We start from the raw sequence: 23928 nt of genomic DNA, 5'->3' as shown, positions 1-23928 counted from the left end.
GCTGGTCTCGAACTCACAGAGATCCACCTGCCTCTGCCTCCCGAGTGCTGGGATTAAAGGCGTGCGCCACCATCGCCCGGCCGAGACCTCTCTTTTGAGGCCAAATTTCTTACTATACAGTTATCCCCAAAACCATGAGCAAACAAATAAACAAAAACAATCCCATGAATCTCATACCACATTACATATATTTTTAAGCTCACATTCTGGAGGACTGTAGACTAAACCCTTTATTCTTCAATCGTAAGTGAAAAGAAAACTATTTTAATTGTATTTTTTGTTACTAATAACTAAATAACATGGTATATAATATTTAGAAAGATATAAATATGACTGTTAACAATAGTGACAGTGAACATTTTATTGTAGTTATTCTTTTCCAAGGACTATTTTCTGAATTTATATGTTCTACTTCATTTTCATTCTAATAACTCGCTGAGATGGATATTGTCATCACCATTTTGCAGATGAGGAAACTGAGGCAGCGTGCTAACTTGACCAGTGTTCCAGGATTATAAAGTAAAGCAGCCAGAATTGGAACTTGGAATGTCTGTACTGCACTCCACCTGCAAATAAGCAGAAATAATTACCTTTTTTAGTAGTGCCTAGAAAATCCAGCCAACACTGCTGGAACAAAAATTGTTTAAAAAATTATATGCTTACAGTTAGCTTCTTTGGATGCCACCATTTTCTTCTGTCTTAGCTCCATCTTTTTATAGCCTAGTCTCTCTCATTGAACCTGACACCCCATTTAAGTTCCTTACTTCCTAGTCACCTTTTCTTTGTTTGTGGCAAGTCCTGCTTTCTCACAGAATCCATTAACAAATGAATGACTCTTGTGCCTCCTACCCCACGAGAACAAGACTCTGGTCTCCAAGGTCCTCAAGCCCCCACCTGCCTCCCACTTCTCAGTAGCATGTAGAGCTTGGGGTTGAAGCTGGAGAGATGGCTCAGGTGGTGAAGTGCCTGTTTTGAGGCATGAGGACCTAAGTTCAGTTCCCATAATCCTTATTTTAAAAATCCCAGCATTTGGGAAGTAGAGGGAGGCAGATCTATTCCAGGCCAGCCTGGTCTACAAAGTAAATTCCAGGACAGCCAGGGCACAGAGAACCCTGTCTCTAAAAACCAAACAAACAAACAAAAAAACCTTGGGATTGACCAGGAAGTCTGTTGTGAGAGCAAGTCTCCTAGAAATGACAGGGAAGCTACTACGCCCACGATACCTCAGCAATATGGCTGCCTGAAGACCTGAGCAATGACAACACCAGACAGGCTGTCCTGAAAGGGAGGTATCACGGGCTCCACCCTAGAGACAAAGAACTGAGCGTAGTTGGCCAGCTTCTAGTTTTCTAGTCAACATCAGGAAAGAAGAATTGCACTTCATATACGAGGGGAAACTTCCCCACCATAGGCGGAGAGGGGCGATACTGAATCGGAAGCAGTGGTTTAAGTGGAGCTTATGGGAAGCTCCCAATGTGGTCGCCCCTTCTTCATTTCACTGCGGAGCCACAGGAAGGAGTGAGAACAACCACAGTCTGCTGCTGTTTCCCTCAGGAGCTGTTGCTCTGTCTTCAGTTCTGACCTACTTTGTTTCCTAGATTTATATCTTGCTTTCTTTCTCTCCTCACTTCCATTTTTCTGGGAGGAAGAATTTGGGTCACAAAAGTAATATGATATTGATGATTTAGAAACATTCAAACAAGTGTGAGAATAAAATAAAATAAAATAAAACTCTCATTTAGTTACTCAGTGGTAATTAGCATGAGTGGTTTTGTTGTTTTCTCTACCAGACTGTATTCTCTGTACACACACACACACACACACACTACCTCAAAGCCAAAACTCTTTTTTGTTTATTTGTTTGTTTGTTTATTTGTTTGCTGTACAGCCCCCACTGACCTGGAAGTCACTGTGTAGCCCAGGCTTCAAGCTCAGAGCTCTTCTGCTTTAGCCTGCCATGTGCTGAGATTATGGCCACAACACGTGTGGCCCAAATTCATCTTAATTTTTATTTTCTGTGTGGCTTGTTTCACTTCTTTTGAAATAGGATCTGTGTGGTCAGAACTAGCCTCATAGTCACCATGTTGTCTGAGCTGACTTCAGGCTTACAGTCATCCCCCGACTCACTCTTCCAGGTGCTCCCAGGTGACAGGTGTGTGTCACTGTGCCTGGCAAAATTAATTATTTAAATCAATTGTTTTAATCTAAGCATGTTCTTTGTGCCTCAGACTATTTGTAAACTGCAACATAAAGCTGTTACCATGTCACAGTACCCAAGCTCTAGTGTCCCGCTGAGGCTACTCTCAAGCCCTCAGTGGATATCATGAAATTTCCATGATTATATGTTGCTAACACTCCTGTGGTAAATGTTAGCCGCAGGCTGCCAGCTTTGCCAATGTTAAAGGCAATGCCTTTATGTCCCTGTCCATTAGTTGAATCAGCCCTTGCATGGTGTTTATGTATAGTGTTTTACTAATCCTTGAGTGACACTTTACGAGTAACAATTTCACTGTCCCACAGTCACCAGGGAGCTGGTTAGCTGGATGAGAGGGCATGAATCGTCAGTTAGTTCCATCTCTGTGCACGCAGCCGGGAGATACGCCATCACTACTTCCTCAGACACTGCTCAGCTCTGGGACTTGGACACTTTCCAGAGGAAAAGAAAGCTGAACATCCGCCAGTCTGTGGGGATACAGAAGGTCAGCGATGGTGGCTTGTGCCCTCCCACCGGATGTTGGTCACGGGATTCAGAGGGGACGGAAAGTAATGATTCGTTGTATCTTCAGCCCAGGCAGAGGAGTCGGGTTTAACTGTTGCTTATGGTTATGGTCAGAGCACTGAAATTTTTCTTTTAAATTATTATAGCCATGAAACTTCCACGTTTAAGTGGAAGATTTTAAGATGTTTTAGTTTAACCCTTTTCCAGTTTTGCTATAAACAGCTCTAAACATGCAGCAGATTTATAAAATTTCCTAGTGAACATGGGTACCGGTCATCTAGAGGTAACATGTGTTCTACTGTGCAGTTCGTTACACGTTAGTGTATGATTGATCATCTGGTCATTGATTGTTGTTTGTGTGTTTTAAAGTAAATTTAAATTTAAATGTGAACATCATTGTACTTAAGTACTTAAGCCTACACATGTTTACATATGAAATGTTTATACACTTTTGGTGAGGGTGACAGATGTGAATGCGTGTGGCCTGTGGGGTGATCCCCACTGTTGCCTGGGGAATTTTCATCATACCCTCTTTTTTCTTTTTTTTTCTCCCACAAAGAAGATGAAGTGTGCTTTTTATTGAGGATTCTGTTTTTGTTTTTCGAGACAGGATTTCCCAGTAGCTATGGAGCCAGTCCTGGAACTGTAGATCAGAGTGCTGGGATTAAAGGTGTGCGCCACCACCGCCTCTCTCTCTCTCTCTCTCTCTTTTTACATGTCCAACATATTAAATTGAGTCTATATCTAATTGAATCTTCCATGATGGAAGCCCATACAGTGGCAATGATCAAAGCTGTCCATGCAACATCGTGTTCATTTAATTAATCTAGGTGATTTCCACTAATATTTGGGTTCGGACTAGCTAATCTTAACCAAACAGTAAGTCTTAGATAGTGGACCCAAATTTTTTTTTTTTTTAAAAGATTTATTTATTTATTATGTATACAGTGTTCAGCCTCCATGTATGCCTGCAGGCCAGAAGAGGGCACCAGATCTCACCACAAATGGTCGTGAGCCACCATGTGGTTGCTGGGAATTGAACTCAGGACCTCCGGAAGAGCAGTCAGTGCTCTCAACCTCTGAGCCATCTCTCCAGCCCTGGACCCAAATTTTTTAAGGAGTAAACTGACCAAAAAATATAGCTAACATTCTATTAGGCATCCAGAGGGAAAACCAAAATAAAGCAGGGCAATCAGCCATCAAGGTCCATCAAGTCATTAGCATATTAATCCCCAGAGTGACTAGTAGCCCATGAACTGAGGGTTGGGTACAGGAGGATGGCATGCTCAGAACAAGCCAGTGTTAAGTACTATATACACAGACACTAACTTGAAAGTCCATTTGGATATAGCCAATGATCACATGTATTGAATTCTTTTTATTTTATTACACTTCTTATGTTCTTTTCTCAGTTCATAATTATATAGACATGTAGTAGGCTACTTTTCAGTGTGCATTGTCTCCTGCCCTCACTACTCAGTCGTCACGTCCGTCCATGGATAGTTCTGATATCTTTTTACTGTGGTTTGGTTTGTCTATTATAAAACTCATATAAACTGAACTATTTGGTATTGACTTATATAAGGCCTGTTTTATGTATTTTATTCCTTTTATTCACTAACTAGCATCCCATGAATAATATATCCCACCTTTAAAAAAGATTCATTTATTTTGCTTTCCATGTTTAATATTTTTTCTCTGATTAGCTCAGTATTGTTTTTAGTAGTATCTGTGTCTCCTGTGAGATTTATTGCTTTATTTAGGCTATGTTGTAATGTGATGCTGCCTTTATTCTCTTCATTATTAACATGAGCAGCTAATAGTGCACGTCAACCAAAAATTTGTCATGCAGTCTCCATGGAAATCCCAGAGTTCTTTAGTGTGCTTTTGATAATTAAAAAGAAGATAGAAGTTGCAGGCAGCGTGTTCATTAGGGACGGAAGCCAAATGTCTTAGTAGGTCTTTCCCTCTTTAATTGCTTTAGCACTTAAATTGAATTTTAAATCCCAAAGCATAAAGAGGAGTGGGAGTTGAACCCTCAGTGGAAATGGCTGTGGAACATGACAGTAGCCTCCTGCTCTTAGCATGGGTGCCGACATGAACAGTGCTGGTCATCTAGGCATTTAGTTAAAATATCTCCGGATTTTAGTACGTGTGAGAATTCAGTTAGAGAGGGAGAAAGAGAGAGACAGTGTGTGTTAGTGTGTGCTGTGATGCATGCATGTAAGTATATAGTAAAATAATAGAGCACTGTGGTCTGTAGGTTACCAGCAAACTCTTTCCAAGAGGGATAGATGGGCAAACAAGATGGCTCAGCAAGAAAGTCCCTTATCAGCAAGCTTGATGACCTGAGTTTGATCCCTGGGACCCACGGGATGGAAAAAGAGAACTGATTTCGGCAAAATGTCCTCTCTCCACCAAGTGTGTTCTTTCACATGTATGTACACACAAACACGTGTGCATGAAGATAAATATAATACAAAAGCAAAGTTATGTGGCCCTTTAAAATGGAACATTCAAAAATATAAAATAACCAGGTATGCAGTCTATGCCTGTAATCTCAGCCTTCAGGAGTCCACAGGATTGCCGCAAGTTCAAGACCTTAGAGTGGTGGAACTCAACCTGTGGGTCGCAGCCCCTTTGGGAGTTGAATGACACTTTCATAGGGTTTGCATATTAGATATCCTGCCTGCAAGGTATTTACATTATAGTTCATAACTGTAGGAAAGTTACAGCTATGAAATAGCAATGAAAATAATGGTCAGGGGTCACCACAACACAAGGAACTGTATTAGAGGGCCGCAGCATTAGGAAGGTGAAATGGATTAAATATTCTTGAGAACTCTGAGAGAAAGAGGGAAGGCAGAAAGGAAAGGTGATGGAGTTAGAGAGAAAGCCAGGAAGCCTTGCTGCCGAGCCCTCTGGCTTCCTGCATATCTGCATGGTTGCTCCCTCTGCAGACCTGCCACCGTCATGCTGCGTGATGACGTAGCCAGACACCCACCAGATCCCAGCAGGAGCAGGGCTGCTCTTTGCCCTCCAGAACTGTGAGCTAAATACCTAGCCAACAGTATCTTGTCATGGCAATAGAAAATGACAAATACAGAAAGCTTAGAGTTTTCATACGCCACAAGGAAGCAAGTCTCACCCCCCCCCCCAGCTCAATTGTCCCCTCCCGTGCATCTTGTTCATTTTTTTGAAGTTTTTTTTTTTTAAGTACTTATTGTTGTCAGGAGATGACATTATCTAAATAATAATGACATGTTTCATTAGGAACAATTTTATAATCATTAAAATCTAGCAATTAAAATCACAAATCTGGTAATGAATAATCATACAGGCAATAATCTTATCACAGCTATTCACCTAAAATAGAAGTTGATGCTCATTAACTTTTAAGCCTCTGCTTCTCCCAGTAGGAATAAACTTTATTACTTTTCTACAAAAAAATGACTGCTAATTAAAATAAGAATTTTCCGAAGTCATTTTTTGACACCAGTTTTGAAAGTGTCTTAATGTGTTCATTATGGATTATAATATATTCATTGCCAATTCTTGCTCTAAGATCATGTTATAAATCTTCTCACATAGTAAGTCTGTATCAGAAGGTCCAGGGATGGCCTGTGTCAGTGTGTGCCCAGCACAAGTCAGGAGCAGGGCCCTTCCAATTGGGCTCTGTTGGCATCTTAGGTACTTTGGTTAGGCTTTTACGTGTCTTATCAACAATTACCTTGACTTTTATGCTTTATAGTGCTTTATATACATGTTTATATGTGGCATATATATATACATATATATATATATATATAGTGTGTGTGTGTGTGTGTGTGCGTTTTATGCAGAGGAGTCCAGAGGGTTATATTGAGGCTGTCAGTGATCAATTTCAGTATTTTGGGTTTTGTTTTGGGGTGCCAGGGATGGAATTCAGGTGCCTCTGGCATGCTAGACAATCACTCTGTTGTTGAGCCACAACCACACCCCTAGCCCTAGCAAAACCTTTATATTCAAAAAGAGACATTGGTTAAAGCTTATGTAACAGACAAGTGAGAATTAGAATAAAAGATGCCATTTCCGTTGTGTGATGCATGCCTTTAGTCCCAGCAGAGGCAGGTGGTTATATAAGTTCAAGGCCAGCCTGGACTGTCACACAGAGAAACCCTGTCTTGAAAAAACAAACAAATAATAAACATTTTCAGCTCTGCTTCCACCTTCAGTTCTCCATCAAATAAGTGACGTGTCTAATAAAATGTGGTTGTGTATACACTTTCATTTCACGGAACACGTAGTATTTACATTTATCGTCACTTTTCCAGTGGTTTCCAGAGGACTTACTCTTATAGAGTAGTTGACTGGTTTGGGAGGGATGCTATTAAGGCCTTTGAGGCATGTGGGACTCTCTTGTCTAGAGAGACCTTGACGGAGCCTTTCTAGGCTTCCACCAACATGCAGTATTCTTTAGCGGGGTTAATGGTTTTAATAGTGTTCGTATGAATACAGAGTCGGAATCCCTGAACCATGTGGGTGTTCTGAGAGAGGCATTGTTGAGCAGTTTTGTTGTATGAACATGGCAACATGCTCACATAATCCAGATGGTACAGGTCCATGGCTCTGGATGTAGCCATGGAGCATGTGAGCAGGAGGTGTCTGAGGTTGCTGCCAGTATGAAGCTGCTTGCTCAGAAAAAGTGGGAGGATTATCTGAAGTGGTGATTAAAGTGGAGCAGATGTGTGAACTAGAAACAGTCATGCTTATTATTACCGTGTTAGGCCCTGTACACTATCGCGTATTTACACGGAATGCAACTGGCATTGCAGGTTTGTTTACACCAACATCATCATAGACAGTTTTTGTTTGTTTGTTTGTTTGTTTTGAGACAGGGTTTCTGTAGCTTTGGGGCCTGTCCTGGAACTAGCTCTTGTAGACCAGGCTGGCCTCGAACTCACAGAGGTCTGCCTGCTTCTGCCTCCCGAGTGCTGGGATTAAAGGTGTGCGCTACCACCACCTGGCATCATAGGCATTTGAATAGTGAGCTGTGCTACAGCTTTACAACATGCTGCTAGGTTCTGTAGATTTTCATCTTCATTGCACGTATGGGACAATAGGCAGGTGACTATAGTTTGTACATACATGTGTAATTATATATGTATATAACTATGTTCATTAGTGTAAAACATTTGATTCAGCGGTATCTAGTTTTCATCAGATATCTAATTATTAAATATAAGCTGACAAATTTTAAATTGTTATTTAGAATTTTATGTATTTCATCATTGTAGTCAACTTTTTAGTTGGAAGGGTTTGGCATTTATTATAGCTTATGAAATACTGGTATTATACTATCTGTATATTAAGATGTATTTTCTCAGTGTTAGAAGAGATCAACTTAAAAGAAGAAAATAACTGTGTAGTTTTAAATTTAAGAGGACTGTGTGAACCCGGGGTGAACGGTGACCTCCTCTGTCTCTAGGTTTTCTTTCTCCCGTTCAGTAACACAATCCTCAGCTGCTTCAAGGATAACTCCATCTTTGCCTGGGAATGCGACACTCTGTTCTGCAAGTACCAATTACCAGCTCCACCCGAAGGCTCTAGCATCGTATACAAAGTGTTTGCCGTGACTAGGTAATGAGCATTTTTAAGAAATTTAGTTTCTATTTAAAAATTCTAAATTTCCATTCAGGATCTGGGGAAAAATCCTTCAGCTTTAGATGTGATCTACAGACCTTTGACTTGACTTTATCCTGCAGACTTTGGTTTTTCAAGACAGGGTCTCTCTGGGTAGCCCTGGTTCTCCTAGAATTAGCTTTATAGACCACACTGCCTTGCCTCTGCTTCCCAAGTGCTAGGATTAAAGGTTTGCATCACTACTTACTAGCTATTGTGCAAACTTTTGATTATATATAAAAATGGAGAAACTTGTGGACTCATCCGATTGACACTTGTCAGTCAGTTCTGGACCTGTTTCTGTCTCTGACCATTTCTCTGTTGTCTTGTTTAGCAACAAAGCTTACATGAATCATTTTGTTGGCAAACATTTCAGTGTGTATTTTTACTTTTGGGGAACATAACCATACTGTTGACTGAGGTTTCTGTCCTGCCCGGTGTGACCAGTAGACCTCACAGCAGACTGCAGACGAGCCCTGATGCACACGCTCACCAGTTGCTCTTGGTCCCTCACCGGGTTTGTATTTTTAAATGTAGAGATGGCCGAATCTTGGCTGCTGGAGGCAAATCCAACCACCTGCACTTGTGGTGTTTGGAGACCACACAGCTCTTCAGAATCATCCAGATGCCTACTAAGGTCCGAGCTGTTCGCCACCTTGAATTCCTTCCTGACAGCTTTGATGCTGGTTCCAATCAGGTTAGTAACAGAAAGAGCCAGCTCCGCTTCCAGACCCATGCTGGCTCTCTTGTTCAGGTATTTCTCTTTTTTAATCATCCCTATTCTTTGAAAGTTTCCACATTTATACAAAGTATGCTAGCCGTGTCCACCCACACTACCTCCCTCCAGCTCCCCATAATGCCCCCACCCCACCGGCATCCCAGCTTCATCTTCATCAGCTCCTATACCATCTATAGCATGATTGACACAATTCCAAAATTGTATGTGTTTTTGTGTGTGTGTGTGAGGAATCTAGAGTTGAAGGAAGAATTCAAAAACTTGTGTTCTTTAGTACTACTGATAAATAATTGCTTTAACTTTAAACTGACAGTCACAGTCATGAATTTTAAAGTTAAATTCATATGTGTTTCATGTAATTTTACACACACATGTAATATGTAAGCACATGGGTATCTTACAAGTAGGTATTGGAGGTAAGCCCCATCCTGTCTCCTGTTGTGTAGCCATTCACTCCTCCCCTGCAACTGCTGTTATATATAACACGTTTTCTCTCTACACAGCCACATACCTTTTTTCTTCATTTGGGAATTATTCTATATTAGTACAAAATGTCTTTCATGGATTCATAATATTTCATATTTTTCTTTATCTGTGTTTAAATCAGATGTGTTTAAATAATCTCTCTGTTATTGGGCACCTAATATATTCTTAGGCCTTTTTGTTATAAATGTTGCCTCACCAGATAAATTTTCACGAGTCATTTTTCATATCCTATTTGTAGGATAAAAATCCAAGAGTTGAAGTCATTTCACAGAGTTATCTGTAACTAGGACAGGGTCTTTCCAAATTGCTCTCAAGAGCAGCCTGCGCCTTCTGCACACATGGAGCACTGTGCCCTGCCAGCGAGCCAGTGGAAGAGCTTTTCCTGTTACCACCGTGCAGCGACACGACAGTGGAAGTCGTGTGGTTATAGGTTGTAGCCATGGCCCCCAGGCCAGAGGTGCAAGAGGCTATACCCAGATAATGCTTTCAAATCATATGACTTAAATTTACATTATTTTCCCATTGAAGACTAGCTTCCTACTACTAAAACCCATAATCTCAGTCTGTTCTCCAATATCAGTTAGAGCAGCTGAAGATTGGCAGGGAGTGGGGAACCTTCACCAAGAGCACATGCGCTTCGTTCCTGCCGCTGACAGCCAGTGTGGAGGTGAGGGTCAGGGTCTGATCCTGTGTCTCAGTGGAGGTGGAAAAAAAAAGCCTTCCATGGTTTCCAGGAGTGTACTCCATACCACGTCAGAGTCAGACACATCCACACGAGCCCTCATTGGTGGTTTCAGAATGCATAATGGCTCACTGAAGGTTGGACTGCCCTCTTAGGAATTATATAAAATGAATACATTACTTTTAAAATATGTTTGCATGACACACATATAGCTAGTCTCGCTCTCAAATGTTACACTTCTGTCATTTCTGTCTACTCAGGTCCTTGGTGTGCTGAGTCAAGATGGGATTATGAGATTTGTCAACATACAGACTTGTAAACTTCTCTTTGAAATTGGGAGCCTCGAAGAAGGAATTAGCTCATCAGTAATTAGCCCACATGGTCGGTACATAGCATCTATTATGGAAAATGGAAGTCTGAACATATATTCTGTTCAGGCTTTAACACAAGAAATAAATAAGGTATGTCCTCCAGTGACTGACCCTGCTCTCTGCACGTCAATATTGTATCACCGAGGAGGAACTATTTCCTCTGCTGTTTTCTGACGTCTGTAGGACACATCTGTCTTTCTGGACATAGAGCTGCATCTCCAGCTCTGACTCCTCACCAGGCTCCTCCTCAGCTTGTGCTCCCCTCATCAGCGTCACCCGCGATCTCTTTTCCAAAGGAGGCCTTTAATCCCGGCGTCGTTGTTCCCATCCCGCTCTTTCTTCTCACCTTGTAGGTTACAACCCTTGGAGCGCTGTGGCCATTTCTGTTTCTTTCCTAATCCAGTCTCTGCTAAGTCATAAGATTTCTTAAGTTTGAGATATGTCTCTAGCTACCATCTATCACCTAACCTATCACCTAGCTATCAATTACCTATCGTGCATCTATCCATCATCTCTGTTATGCTCTATCATCTTATCTGTCGAGCATCTTATTATCTGTCTGTCATCTATTTGTTAATCTGTCAATCGTCTGTCTTTGCTACCTGCAATCTATCTTAGTCTTTATTAACTAATTCTGAGTTACAGTAATTTAAACAAATTTCCTAAAATCAGTCTTCAGTGGCTATTCCTTCTATCAATCCATCTTCTACATGACATTTTTATAAAATAATGTTCTCTTCATCATTTTTTATAATAAATGTAAATTTTTTTTATTTTGTGCACATTGGTGTTTGGCCTGTGCTTATTTGTCTGTGTCATGGTGTCCAATCCCTTGCAACTGGAGTTACAGGCTGTTAAGAGCTGCCATAAATGCTGGAAATTGAACCCGGGTCCTCTGGAAGAACACCCAGTGTTCTCGACTGCTGAGCCGTCTCTCCAGTCCCTCGTCACTTCGTGATTTAAAATGTTTGGTGTGTGTGGGCACATGTGTGCCATGGCATAGGTACGACGGTCAGAGGACAGCTCTCAAGCGGGGTTCTCTATAGCCGCTACGTGGTGGGATCCAGGGCTAGAACTCAGGCCTCTCTCCTCTGAGCCACTCTTCTGTCTTATGATTTCTTAATATGATCTCGATGCATTCATTCCACGCTCGCTTAATACGCTTGGCCCCACTACAGTTGAGTAGGACAAGGCCTTTACTGCTTTATCTCTCATGCTACAATCAGAGTGTCTTTCCGAGTCTGCACAGAATCATGAGTTTTGCATTTTACATTTTTAGTCTTTTTGTTGTGATTTTACTGTTCTATTGACCCTCAAGAATAGTGCTCAAGCTCGGACTGGTTTTTCTTAAGCACAAGAAAGCTGCGTTGTGCCTTAAGGAAAAATATATATCCTAAACTCGTTTGGGCGTGAGTTCTAGTGCTATTAGCTGAGAAGTCAGTAAGGTATTTCTTGGTTTTTGGAGACAGAGTTTCTCTGAAGCTTCGGAGCTTGTCCTGGAACTAGCTCTTGTAGACCAGGCTGGCCTCGAACTCAGAGATCTTCCTGCCTCTGCCTCCTGAGTGCTGGGATTAAAGGCGTGCGCCACCATCGCCCGGCCAGTAATGTATTTCAAATAAGGTATCTTTAAGCAGAAACACTTATCAAAGCAAGGTTATGTGTTACAAGTCAGTTGATGATATGTAAATGAGGCTTCCTAACTTTTTCCTGGAATCAGTGGTTCTGTTTCTACTAATTCAGTACTTGGGATAATTCTATATAATTATGTACTTGAAATGACAAGACTCATCTAATAGATGTATTCATGCATGTGTGTATTTGTGAGTATGTATTTTCTATCATATGGAATTATCTGTTTCTTATATATAATCTATAGTACATAAAATATGCAATTTTAGATGCCATAGCTCTGCTTTTTTTTTTTTTTTTTGGAACATTTAATGTATGTATATTAAGTGCTCCCGCTGAGCGTCTTTAGCCTGTTCCTTTGATTTTCCACTACCGACTAAAGGAGGTGGAAAGAGACTGAGTCACCTCCTGGTGCTGCAGTGCGCCCAGCCCACTGAGAGCACAGTGAAGGAAAGCTTGCTCCAAAGTGGAATCGTGTTTTACTTTTTGGGCACATTGCCTAGAGTCTCGCGGCTGTTGCAGCTGCATGAATGTCTAGCCACTTTTCCTGTTCAAACCTTGACTCACCTGTGCCCCGTTCTCCCGAGTTTTGCTTCATTTTCCCGTCATTAGAGAATTTCTGATGTGATTCTAATGAAGTCAGTGAATTCTTACGTATTCATTACAGAGAGGAGTCGAATTCAGTCCCATGTCCAGCTCTAGCCTTGGGGAGATTGTGCTTAGAGCCAAGGAGGAGGAGGCCCCAGCAGGGGAAATAATTTCAGAATAGAGGCTTAATAAAAACTTAGAATGAGCTGAAACTAAAGAAAGAACAGTTGAGCAATATTAAAGATGACCATAATTTGGTCAATCATTTTGATGCCACCCCGAGATGAAGAATTACATCATGGAAGGGGACACTTTAGAACTTGGCCTGTGTGACCTTTTTGCTCATTTCCTTTGAATAAGGAAGATCATCTGATTTCAAAAGGAGTGCCATTTATGAAGAAAATGTTCTAGTGAGTCATTTCAGTTTGAGTAAGTTGATTGTAAGATTTTCCCACTCGAGAGCCCCCAAAAAATGAGCCCTTGGGTTCTGAGTGGTCTTGCCTAGCCGTCCTCTTAAGCAGTTGATGCATTAAGGGACTGACAACCGTCGCTGTGCAGACCACGGTTTTTGACCTCACGCAGTACAGGGGACCCAGTGCTCCCTCAGGATTTGCACCTGAGCCCTGAGCCTGTTAGGATGCTCTCCTCTGCATCCTCCCAGGACATGTGTCTAACATGCCTTCTCTGTGTCATCGTCATGTGCCAGTTCTATCATGCAAGTAGAAAGTGGTTTGGCATCATGCTCTTTCAAGACACCTTTTTAAAATAAATTCTACTTATTGGTGTTAATCATGTATATTTATTTATTCTTAAAGGAATTTGGCAGACATACGCTGTATACAAATTAAAGCATGCTATGCAAGTAAAGTTGATGAACTATATATTAATAGGCCTACTTTCCAAGGATACCCCCTGTGGCAGATACGTATAGGTACATAAATACATGAGCCTTTTTTTTTCCTCCTCTTCAGCCACCTCCTCCCTTAGTCAAAGTGATTGAGGATTTACCTAATAATACACTGAGTTCCAGTAATCTTAAGATGAAAATGGTGTCAGGAAGAGTACAGCGGCCAGCAAGATCTAAAGAGAGCAGAATTCAAACGAGAATACTCAAGCAAAACCTGGAGGGTAACGTAGATAACAAAGAGGTAAGAATTCATTATAATTCGACTCCAGCTTACTGTGACCCTGCTGTGGGCTCAGCTCGTGATTTCAGGGCTGGTGTGTGGCTGGTGATAATGGAGGTGTGGTAATCTGAGTGGAGATGTGCTATAGCAGCCTACCACGGTGGCACACACCTGCAATTCCAGTACTTTCAAGGTAGACGCAGGATCCTGAGTTACATAGTGAGATGCTATCTAAAAACAAAACACAGCAAACCCTAACTAACAACTGGGTTCCATCTTTGGAACCCACACAGTAGAAAGAGAAAACCACCTCTGGCAATCTCCTTTGATCTTCACCTGTGTTGTGGAATGCACTCACATATTCACATATGTGCTAAGTAAAGAAATGTTTCTAAAAGATGCTTTAGGTGTAAAACACATGCAGGAAGAAAGTAGGAAAGCCTGGAATGTAAAATACCTTGTGAATTGACTTTATATTGATTATGTGTTAAAGTAGCTTATGTTGGGTTAAATAAGTTATATTATGAAATTGATTTTTTTCCTGTTTCTTTCTACTTTTATTAATGCTCTTGTTAGAAAATTTTAGATGCTATTTGTGACTCGTGTTGTATTTTTATTAGTGCTGCTGTAAAGGTTATAACGGGAAAATCAGGAAGCATGCTTTTTACACGGCCCCCTCTAGAGTCTGTCACTGCACAGCCAATAGTAGGATCACTCTGGGAGAAAGTTCAAAATGTTTTGTTCTTTTAAAATTAAGTGTATGTATGTGCGCACGAATGTGAACTCGTTGAGATCAGGACAACTTTCAAGTGTGTTCTTCCCTTCCACTGTGAGTTCCAAGGGTCAGAGTCAGGTCACCAAGCTCGTGCAGCAAGCACTTTTGCCAAAACACTGAGCATCTTATTGCCCCATGTTCTTTTCTCAAATGGTTTTCCTGTTCTTTTTTAAATGTTTTATCTACAAAGCATATATATTATTTTGAAATAGAAAGAAAATATAAATCTTCATAGAAATGTTTAACATTATCGTCAAGGAACTTTTTTATTGACAGTAAAATGCACATGCAAAGTACACAGTAAATTTTCAGCAACTGAATACACCCAGGCTACCAGTACCCACATTAAAGAATGGATGTTACCACTCCCTTCTAGACTTTGTCCTTTGCTTCAGTGATAATACTCTCCTTGCTGGGGAGGGTGAGCATTAGAGAGACCTTTGCATTACACATATGCACTAAGTATGTGTTCTGCCTCATACCTTAGCTTCTTGATAGACCATAGGTTTGTTTAGTAAATACTGCCAGTTTTCCTAAGCCGTTGAAGTAATTCATATTCCTAACACAGTAGAGAGAGAGTTCTGGTTATCCCATCTCTTCAGCAACACTTGATATTTTTCACATTAATTTAAATAATTTTTATAAGCATTTCAATTATAAAACTTACATGTACGAAAGAATGTATAAAGCAGATTCCAGGTGTGTTGGTTGGTGTCTTCCTTTTTGGTGCTTTGTTAGAGGGGCAATATGAGTAACTGTCATATGCTTTGTATGTCTATACTGGGGAGGTAGGAGAGAGGAAGCATGGATGGAAGGTCTAGGGACGTGAATATTTCTGTATATTTCATAATACTGTATATTATGTTTAGTTCTGTTGAGTTGTTTGAAAGAGGAGCTTCCCTGCAGCCCACTCCCTGAGTGCTAAGTTGCCAGCATGTGCCCCCTGCCTGTCCTGTGCCTGTGTTCTGAAGTCTGGCGGTCACTGTGGACTAGGCTGCCATGTTGTGTTCTGAAGTCTGGAGGTCACTGTGGACTAGGCTGCCATGTTGTGTTCTGAAGTCTGGAGGTCACTGTGGACTAGGCTGCCATGTTGTGTTCTGAAGTCTGGAGGTCACTGTGGACTAGGCTGCCATGTTGTGTTCTGAAGTCTGGAGGTCACTGTGGACTAGGCTGCCATGTTGTGTTCTGAAGTCTGGAGGTCACTGTGGACTAGGCTGCCATGTTTTCAGTTTCACAGCTGTCACTTACCAATGCAATCTTTTTGTAGAATGAATTGTCCGAAGGATTAAATAAAAAACGTTTGCAAATCTTATTGAAAGGCTATGGGGAATATCCAACAAAATACAGGTAAAACTCGGATTCTTTCATTCTAAGTCAGTTTTATTCAAAGCAGGGTTTTTTTTTTATTTATTTAAAATTAAATTTTTGTTTCAGAATGTTTATTTGGCGTTCTTTACTACAACTGCCTGAAAATCATACTGCATTTAGTAGCCTGGTGGATAAGGGGACTCATGTGGCTTATCTCAACCTTCAGAAGAAATACCCCATCAAAAGTAGAAAGCTCCTGAGAGTGTTGCAGAGGTACGCTCAGCACACTGCAGCCGTGCATGGGGATGGGACCCAGGAACTGCGCATTTTCCAAATCCCCTTCTTACAAAGTATCGCTTGGCCCTTGTCTGGTATGTAGGACTGTTTTAAAAACAAAACATACACACATCATGTATGGATGTTTAGTTTGTGCTATGTACCAGAAAATCATACTCTCTCCGGTAATCTAAAGGAACAATGCAAAGTAGTAGAAAGAGCTTGGGGTTTAAGACAGAAGACCTAGAATGGACTCTTTATTCCATCATTTAATAACTGATAAAGGATATGTCTTTCCTCCCACATCCTTACATTTTTGGCAGGAAATGGAATGGGAGCTAATCACCCCAACACTGAGATTATTGGGGTGTTTGAAGAGCGTGTCACTCGGGATGTTTACAGCAGCATCTGATTCGTAGTAGACACGTGGTAAATGCTAGTTGTAAGCCCTACATCCAGCTGCAGCCCACCCCTGCATGGGGTGGAGCACAAAGCTGGGAGCTTATGTAAAACATTGGAAGGTTGCTTTTCAGTCACTGTATTGCAGTTTTCAAGGGTGGACTTTGTAGGTGGCATTGTGCACATCACAAGGCTAAGAGTCTTCACAAGCATCTTCATTGCTAGGTAAATGTGGGTTTAATTTATGTTACAGGTAAAGAAACTAAGGCATAGAGAGATTGGGTAATGTGATTCGGTCACTTTTGTTAGAGCTGGAGTTGCTCCTGGTTTCTAAAATCCAAGACCTTTCTTCGGTGTTACGTGTTTCTGATGAGAAACCGCAAGCTTATGTAAAAGTAGGTCACCATAAGGAGCAGCTGTGCCCTCGCTAGCTTCAGCAGCTGGCATGGACCCCTCACTGCAGTGTTCCTCCCTCGCCACAGCAGCCGCTCTGCTGCCTCCCTGGACATGCATGCACATGTGTGCCTTTCAAGGCTGGAGACGCCGGTCCTCTAACCTGAGCATGCGCACTGCCATTGTCATCGACAAGAAGGCTCACTCCTGTACCCACATACCCAATTAGCGTCCCCACTACTGATTGATGTGGGAAATTTATGGTAAACTTGTTCAAATCTGAATTCAAACAAGTTACACATACAATGTTTGATCAACCCCACCCCCTTGAAGTCTCTTTTATTTTTCTATTTTATTATTTATTTGGCTTTTTGGAAGCAGTGTCTGTGTATCCTAAGCTGTGCTGGAACTTTAGCCCTCCTACCTCATGAGAGCTGGGAGTCTGGGCATGTGCCACCACACAGACTCCCTGGAGCCTCTTTTAATCTACAGATTCTCTTTGTTTGCTTGGCAATGTATTTGGTGAAGAACCAGGAATTACCTTACATACTCTACCACAGATTTTCTGGATTTTGGTGGTTTATTGCCTTCCTAGTGTTTGCCCTATTTCTCTTTATCCACGATGTACTCGCATGAAAGGTCCTGACAAGAGGTAGGACATTGCCAGGCTGTGGTGGTGCACGCCTTTAATCCCGGCACTCGTCAGTTCCAGGACAGGCTCCAAAGCTACAGAGAAACCCTGTCTTGAAGGGGGGAGGGGAGAGAACGCTAGGGTATTAATTTTCTCCAATTGGGTTTACTGGAGGTGGTTTGTGTGCTTCTGTTAGGAGACTTATAGTCCCTGGTCGTTTCTCTCTTGAAGGTGGCACTGGTCATTGGTGATCATCTTCTAGATCTATCGTGTCCCAGAGACTAGCAAAACACTGACTATCTAGCTCTGTCATTCCCTCTCTTTTATTTTGTGGGAAATTTCTATAAAGAAAAATTTCCAGGGGTTGGGGAAATGGCTCAGTTCATAAAGCACTTACCCAAGGATCTGAGTTCAGTCCCCAGAACCCCCACGAGGCTGGATTCTTAGCTGATCTTCAGTATGCGCCATAGTCTTTTTTTTTTAAATTTATTTATTTATTAAGGATTTCTGCCTCCTCCCCGCCACCGCCTCCCATTTCCCTCACCCTCCCCCGATCAAGTCCCTCTCCCTCATCAGCTCGAAGAGCAATCAGGGTTCCCTGACCTGTGGGAAGTCCAAGGACCGCCCACCTCCATCCAGGTTTAGTAAGTTGAGTATCCAAACTGCCTAGGCTCCCCCAAAGCCAGTACGTGCAGTAGGATCAAAAACCCATTGCCATTGTTCTTGAGTTCTTAAAGGCTGTAATGCCTATGAAAGAACGGGCTTGCCAGCGGGAGTGAAGGCAAGCAAAGAGAACACGCTTCCTTCTTCCTTGTTCTTTACAGACACTGAAGCCAAAGGTGGGGCCCAGGTCAAAGGTGGGTCTGCCCACCTCAGAGATTAAAAGAGTGGGTTGTCCCACTTCAAATGAATTAATTAGGAAAAATCCCTCTCAGCTGTGCCCAGCCAGTCCCGTTTCAGTTATTCCAGATATAGCCAAGTTGACAACCAAGAATATCCATCACACAATGTTGACAGGACTGTGAGGAGCCTTGAGAAAACAGAGATCCCTTCACGGTGTCAGCGGCAGAGTACAGACACTCATGGGGGGTTGTGTGGCGGTGGCTACTGAAATTATAGCTGTGCATATCTTCTGTGCTTACGTGCCTGTTTCCCTCTTGAAGAAGGAGGCATCTGTAATGGTACTCAGTGCAGCATTGTTTAGAAAAGCAGAAAGACCCTAAGGCCCAATGACAGGAACCTTATTTAAATAAATGAGATTCCTCAGCACAAAGCTCTCAGGTACCAAGAAAATATCATGAAGATATTTATGCTACACATACTGATGTAAATGTTTCAGGTATTAACTGAAAACTTCAGGCACAGAACACATATTTATGTAATACCACCATTTGTATGGGGTTAAATTCTTTTGTTGGTGATAAGGGCAGATTGGGTTCTGGGTTTTGGTTTGGTTTTGATGCGGTTTCACCTTGTATCCCTGGCTGGCCTGGACTTGACAGTGTAGACCAGGCTGGCTTTGAATTCCCAGAGATCTGCCTGCTTCTGCCTCTCCATTGCTGGAATCAAGGTGTGCGCTGCCGCCACCCAGTGCTTCCGAAGAGGGGAACTGTCTGATGGGGAGAAGAGAGAAAGTCTCCACCAAACCCAATCAGTTACTCAGACATTTTTAATAATGCTGTCCCTTTCTAGTTTTTATTTCCTTTTCTCATTTCCAGAACCCTCTCTGCGTTAGCTCACTGGTCTGCGATCTTCAGTGACACACCGTTTCTTCCACTCTTGGCTTTTCCATTTGTAAAATTATTCCAGAACAATCAGCTCATCTGTTTTGAAGTCGTTGCTACTCTCATAAGTAAGTACTTCATGACTGCAGAACCAAACCTTCCTGGTGACTTGTCACCTTTGCCACCCTTAGGGAAAGCTCTTTATTTTTGAGTCAAGTATGAAACAGTCAAGTTTAGAGCAGAAGTAAACACATCAGTCACTTATACATGGAGAGTTGGAGTTTTTAGACACTTTTGTTGCAGGCTGGACTCGGTTAGAAAGAAGCAGGTCTCGCACTAGGTGGGGATTGGTTATTTTCAGAGAACCGCTGTTCGCTGGAGCCCTTTGCACCCAGGGCCTGCTGGTTAGAGCCCAGGTGCTGGCTGCTGCCCTCGCCCCACATCTGAGACTCCTAAAGTCGAGCAGTTTGTATGATGCGTTGTTCTCGGTGTTGGACTTTTGTTTGCTCATTTTCCCCTCATAGCCACCTGTGCAATGGCTAAGGCTATCCCCTTTCTAGAGATGAGACCGAGGCACAGAGGACCCACGCTCTCAGGCTGGTCAGGGCAGTCTGCTCCAGTAATTCACTGCATGTGTCATTCCCACAGCAGCAGTTAAAGAGGTGGAAACCTTGGCAAGATCTTGTTTCTGGCTCAATTATTAGCTCAGATTTCAATGTATGGCAATAAATGAAGTAATAGAGTTCTAGAATTAGAAAGCCCTCATAGACAGTATAGTGCTCTGCTATTGAAACCTCTGCTGTTGGTTTGAGATGGGCGGTCATAACATCAAGGAACACAGCTTAAATCGCTGACGGCTCATGGTCCATCGTGGGAGGGAAGTCACGGCAGCAGCATCCACAGGCCACAGCAGGAAGTACCCACTGGTGCCGAGCATCACACGCTCTCCCCTGTGCCTCCTGGGGCCCCATCATGGAGCAGAGCCACGGTACTGATGGTGGCTCTCCTCGTCTCATCGAGACCTCTCTGGAGATGTCCTCACAGACATGCCCAGAAGTTTGTCTCCTGAGTGATTTTAAGTCCTGTCAAGTTGACAATAAGGGTAAACCAAACACATAGCCCTTTGTTAATCAAAGACAGAAAATACAAGAGTCAGCAGGAAACAGGAGGCCCAACATGTTGGATTAGGAATGGTTTGGAAGTGTGTTTGTGTGTGTGTGTGTGTGTGTCTACACGTGTTTTTATTGACACATTTTCAACGACTGCTCTGAAGAAATTGGCAAATTCTCTTTATGCCTAACTTAACTATATTAACACCATGGAGTTTCATGTTCTAGAAACTAAAAAGATATTATCTCTTCTTTATTCATGAGCATATTGAAGAGCAAAATTTTAAAAAATTATTTCATTGGGGCTGGTGGAACGGGGCTGCGATCCAGAGGCTGGGGCAGGTGGACCACAGTGCAAGGCCTGCCTTAGAACCTATAACTAACTAACTAAATGAATGAGTGAATAGCCTGGGGTATGGCTTATGGTAGCTTTGCCTAGCATGTAAAAGGCCCCTGTGTCCAACCCACAGAACTAGAGATAAAAAGTTCCAGTGCCGATGCCTGTAATCCCAACATTAGGATGGCTGAGACAGGAGCATCAGAAGTTTGAGACTAGCCTGGGAATATGAATACATACATGCATACATTCATAGATACACACACATGGTGAGACTGTCTCAAAAAATTCTTTTATAATACATAATAGTATTTAAAGACAAAATTTCTGATTATTTTTTTCCTTTGTAGTCAATTGGTGTCAACATTGGTTTGAGTACTTTCCTAACCCTCCCATCAATATTCTTAGCATGATAGAAAATGTTTTGGCATTTCATGACAAGGAACTGCTGCAGCACTTTATAGAGCGAGATGTAACTTCCCAGGTAAGAAACAGAAGGACTTTAGAATGACATCTTTATTGTGAGAGCCAGAATTGACTTTGCTATGGATAAAGCAGTATTTCCCCAATGAATAATGAAAGATATATTCTACTTTGTAATTTTTATTTTTAGATTAATTTATTTGTGTGTGTGTGTGTGTGTACACATTTGTGAGCATGTGTGTAGGACTTACACTTGAGTTATCTAGCTTGATGGCCAACAACTGTGCCTGCTGAGCTGTCCGGCCGCAGTCTGTATTTTTAACAATTTGCCATTCTTCTTTATTGAGTTGTCTTCCTGAAAGTCTATGAAGAGAGTCCAGATAGTTGCTGAGGGTGCAGTTCAGTGGTTGAGCACTCGCCTTGTGTGCACAAGGCCCTGGGTTGATCTCTAGCCTGGGGTAAAGCAGACCTGCTGCCCAAATTCACAAAGTTCTTAAGTTCTTTTCATAATTAAACACTGAATATATTTACTGCATAATTTAAATTTCCATTGACTCTTTTGACTCTTAGATTATCAGTGTGATGTCCACCGTTTCTTGTTTGCTTTAGCTGTACGCCTGGCCTCTCCTTGAAACTGTGTTCTCAGAAGTGCTGACAAGAGAGGAATGGCTCCGCTTGTTCGATAATGTCTTCTCCAATCACCCTTCCTTCCTCCTGATGGCCGTGGTGGCCTACAATACCTGCTCTAGAGCACCTTTGCTCAACTCTACTCTTAAGGATGATATTGAGGTAAATACCCGTCCGTGGAGAAGGTTCTCTAGGCTGTAAATATGGCCAATGGTGGAGTGCTTGCCTAGCACACACAAGGCCCTGGGTTCCGTCCCATCACCCACCGAGTCAACAACAAACCCCAAACAAGAAGTTTTCAGATCTCATTTGTTTATGCTAAGAAGTACATTTCTTTAGTGAGAGCCTACAGGGTGAGGCATTGATGTTAGGTGGTGGAAATATAATAGATAAAATGCTGGACCACATCCCTGACCTCATGATTATTGACAAGCAGGTTATAACTGTGCTGTTTTCTCCTTTGTAAAGAGCAGTTAACACTTGATTGTTGATTGTTCTTTGAATGATCTCATGTGTGGCTCCTTTGGTCTGTATTTGTCTGGAAATGTGTATAGGTAGAACTTGAAAGTTTTACTGTGCGCAGCCAGTTTCGGATTATTGAGACAATGGCTTTTTATGTAGCCCAGGCTGGCTCAAACTCAGTCTGTAGCATAGGCTAGCCTGGGACTCACAGCAGTCCTCGGCCTTTGCCTCCTAGTGCTGGAATTATAGGCCTGAGACCTGTGATAGCAGCACTAGGAGGCTGAGGCAGGAGGGTCACAAGTTTGAGGCTAGTTTGGACTTTGTAGCAAATTCTGCACTAGCCTAAACTGTTACACAGTGACAGAGAGCCTCCCCTTCCCCCTCTCTGTGCTCCCAGAACTCTGGCTTCAAAGCTCAGGCCTCACCCAGCTAGTGTTTTCCCCAATCTTCTTAAGATCAATTGCTCTGCTTCTCTTGCCCCTTTGAATGTGTGTCTCTGCATCTCATGGTGCCCTCGTTTTTACTACTTCTGAGTGGGAGTTAGCTTTACTGCGTAAACTCTGATTTAAACATCGTTTTCTTACAGTATTTTTTTCACCATCGGAATAACCTGGACATAAATGATGTAATTAGAGAAGTTTATCGTCTCATGGAGACTACACCTGCTGATATTCATCCAAGAAGCATGCTGGATGCTTTTGTTGCATTGACCAAAGGGCAATATCCCATATTTAATCAATATCCAAAGTTTATTGTGGACTATCAGACACAGGAACGAGAAAGGATCAGGAATGATGAATTGGATTTCTTGAGAGAGAGGTAATCATGTAATTATTCTTGATATAAACCAAACATTGTAAACAAGAAAGGCTTTTTTCTTCAGGTTATTTTTATTTATGTGTATGTATGTGTCCCTGCATGGGTTTGTGGGCACTGTGTGTGTGGGTGCCCATTGAGACCAGAGGATGGCAGGTCCCCTGGAGTTACAGGTGGTTGTGGGTGCTAGAAATCGAACCTGGTCCTCTTCAAGAGCAGCACACAATCTCAACCTCCGAGCCTTTTCTCCAACTCCAAATAAAAGCTTTTAATGAGAAGTCAGTTTGAATTCTAAAGTATGTGCATAAAATCCAAATTCAAAGGCTAGAAGTGTCTTCAAAGATGCCCAATTCCTCCTGTATCTGAAAATAAAACCACATAGTGGACTTTCAGCAGGTCCTACGTTTTATATCTTGGTTGTTTTGAATTAAATTACTTCACTTTCTTGTTTGTGTTTTCATAATAATAAATATTGTCTACTTCAGGCAGACAGTTGAAAATATGCAAGCTAAAGTCGATGAACAGAGAGCTGAGGATGAGGCTTGGTACCAGAAGCAGGAGCTGCTTCGTAGAGCTGAGGAGACGAGAAGAGAGATGCTTCTGCAGGAGGAAGAGAAAATGGTCCAGCAGAGACACAGGTGCAGTCCTC

General features: G+C 42.1%; 1 protein-coding gene across 2 annotated transcripts in view; it reads left to right on the top strand.

Annotated features, from left to right (window-relative positions):
* Positions 1 to 23928, top strand: part of Tbc1d31 (TBC1 domain family member 31) — a 46522-nt gene that overhangs the window by 8039 nt on the left and 14555 nt on the right. For both annotated transcript variants that reach the window (XM_005354589.3, XM_026782782.1), the window contains 12 exons: positions 2521 to 2699; positions 8187 to 8338; positions 8918 to 9077; positions 10545 to 10745; positions 13844 to 14020; positions 16042 to 16121; positions 16209 to 16355; positions 19500 to 19633; positions 21302 to 21435; positions 21984 to 22163; positions 23050 to 23282; positions 23765 to 23917. In XM_005354589.3, coding sequence (XP_005354646.1) covers positions 2521 to 2699; positions 8187 to 8338; positions 8918 to 9077; positions 10545 to 10745; positions 13844 to 14020; positions 16042 to 16121; positions 16209 to 16355; positions 19500 to 19633; positions 21302 to 21435; positions 21984 to 22163; positions 23050 to 23282; positions 23765 to 23917 — 1930 coding nt within the window. The remainder of the gene's footprint in view (positions 1 to 2520; positions 2700 to 8186; positions 8339 to 8917; positions 9078 to 10544; positions 10746 to 13843; positions 14021 to 16041; positions 16122 to 16208; positions 16356 to 19499; positions 19634 to 21301; positions 21436 to 21983; positions 22164 to 23049; positions 23283 to 23764; positions 23918 to 23928) is intronic.

Source organism: Microtus ochrogaster, chromosome 15 (assembly GCF_000317375.1).
Source record: "Microtus ochrogaster isolate Prairie Vole_2 chromosome 15, MicOch1.0, whole genome shotgun sequence".
Taxonomy (NCBI): Eukaryota; Metazoa; Chordata; class Mammalia; order Rodentia; family Cricetidae; genus Microtus; species Microtus ochrogaster.
This window is presented reverse-complemented; position numbering and strand designations above follow the sequence as displayed.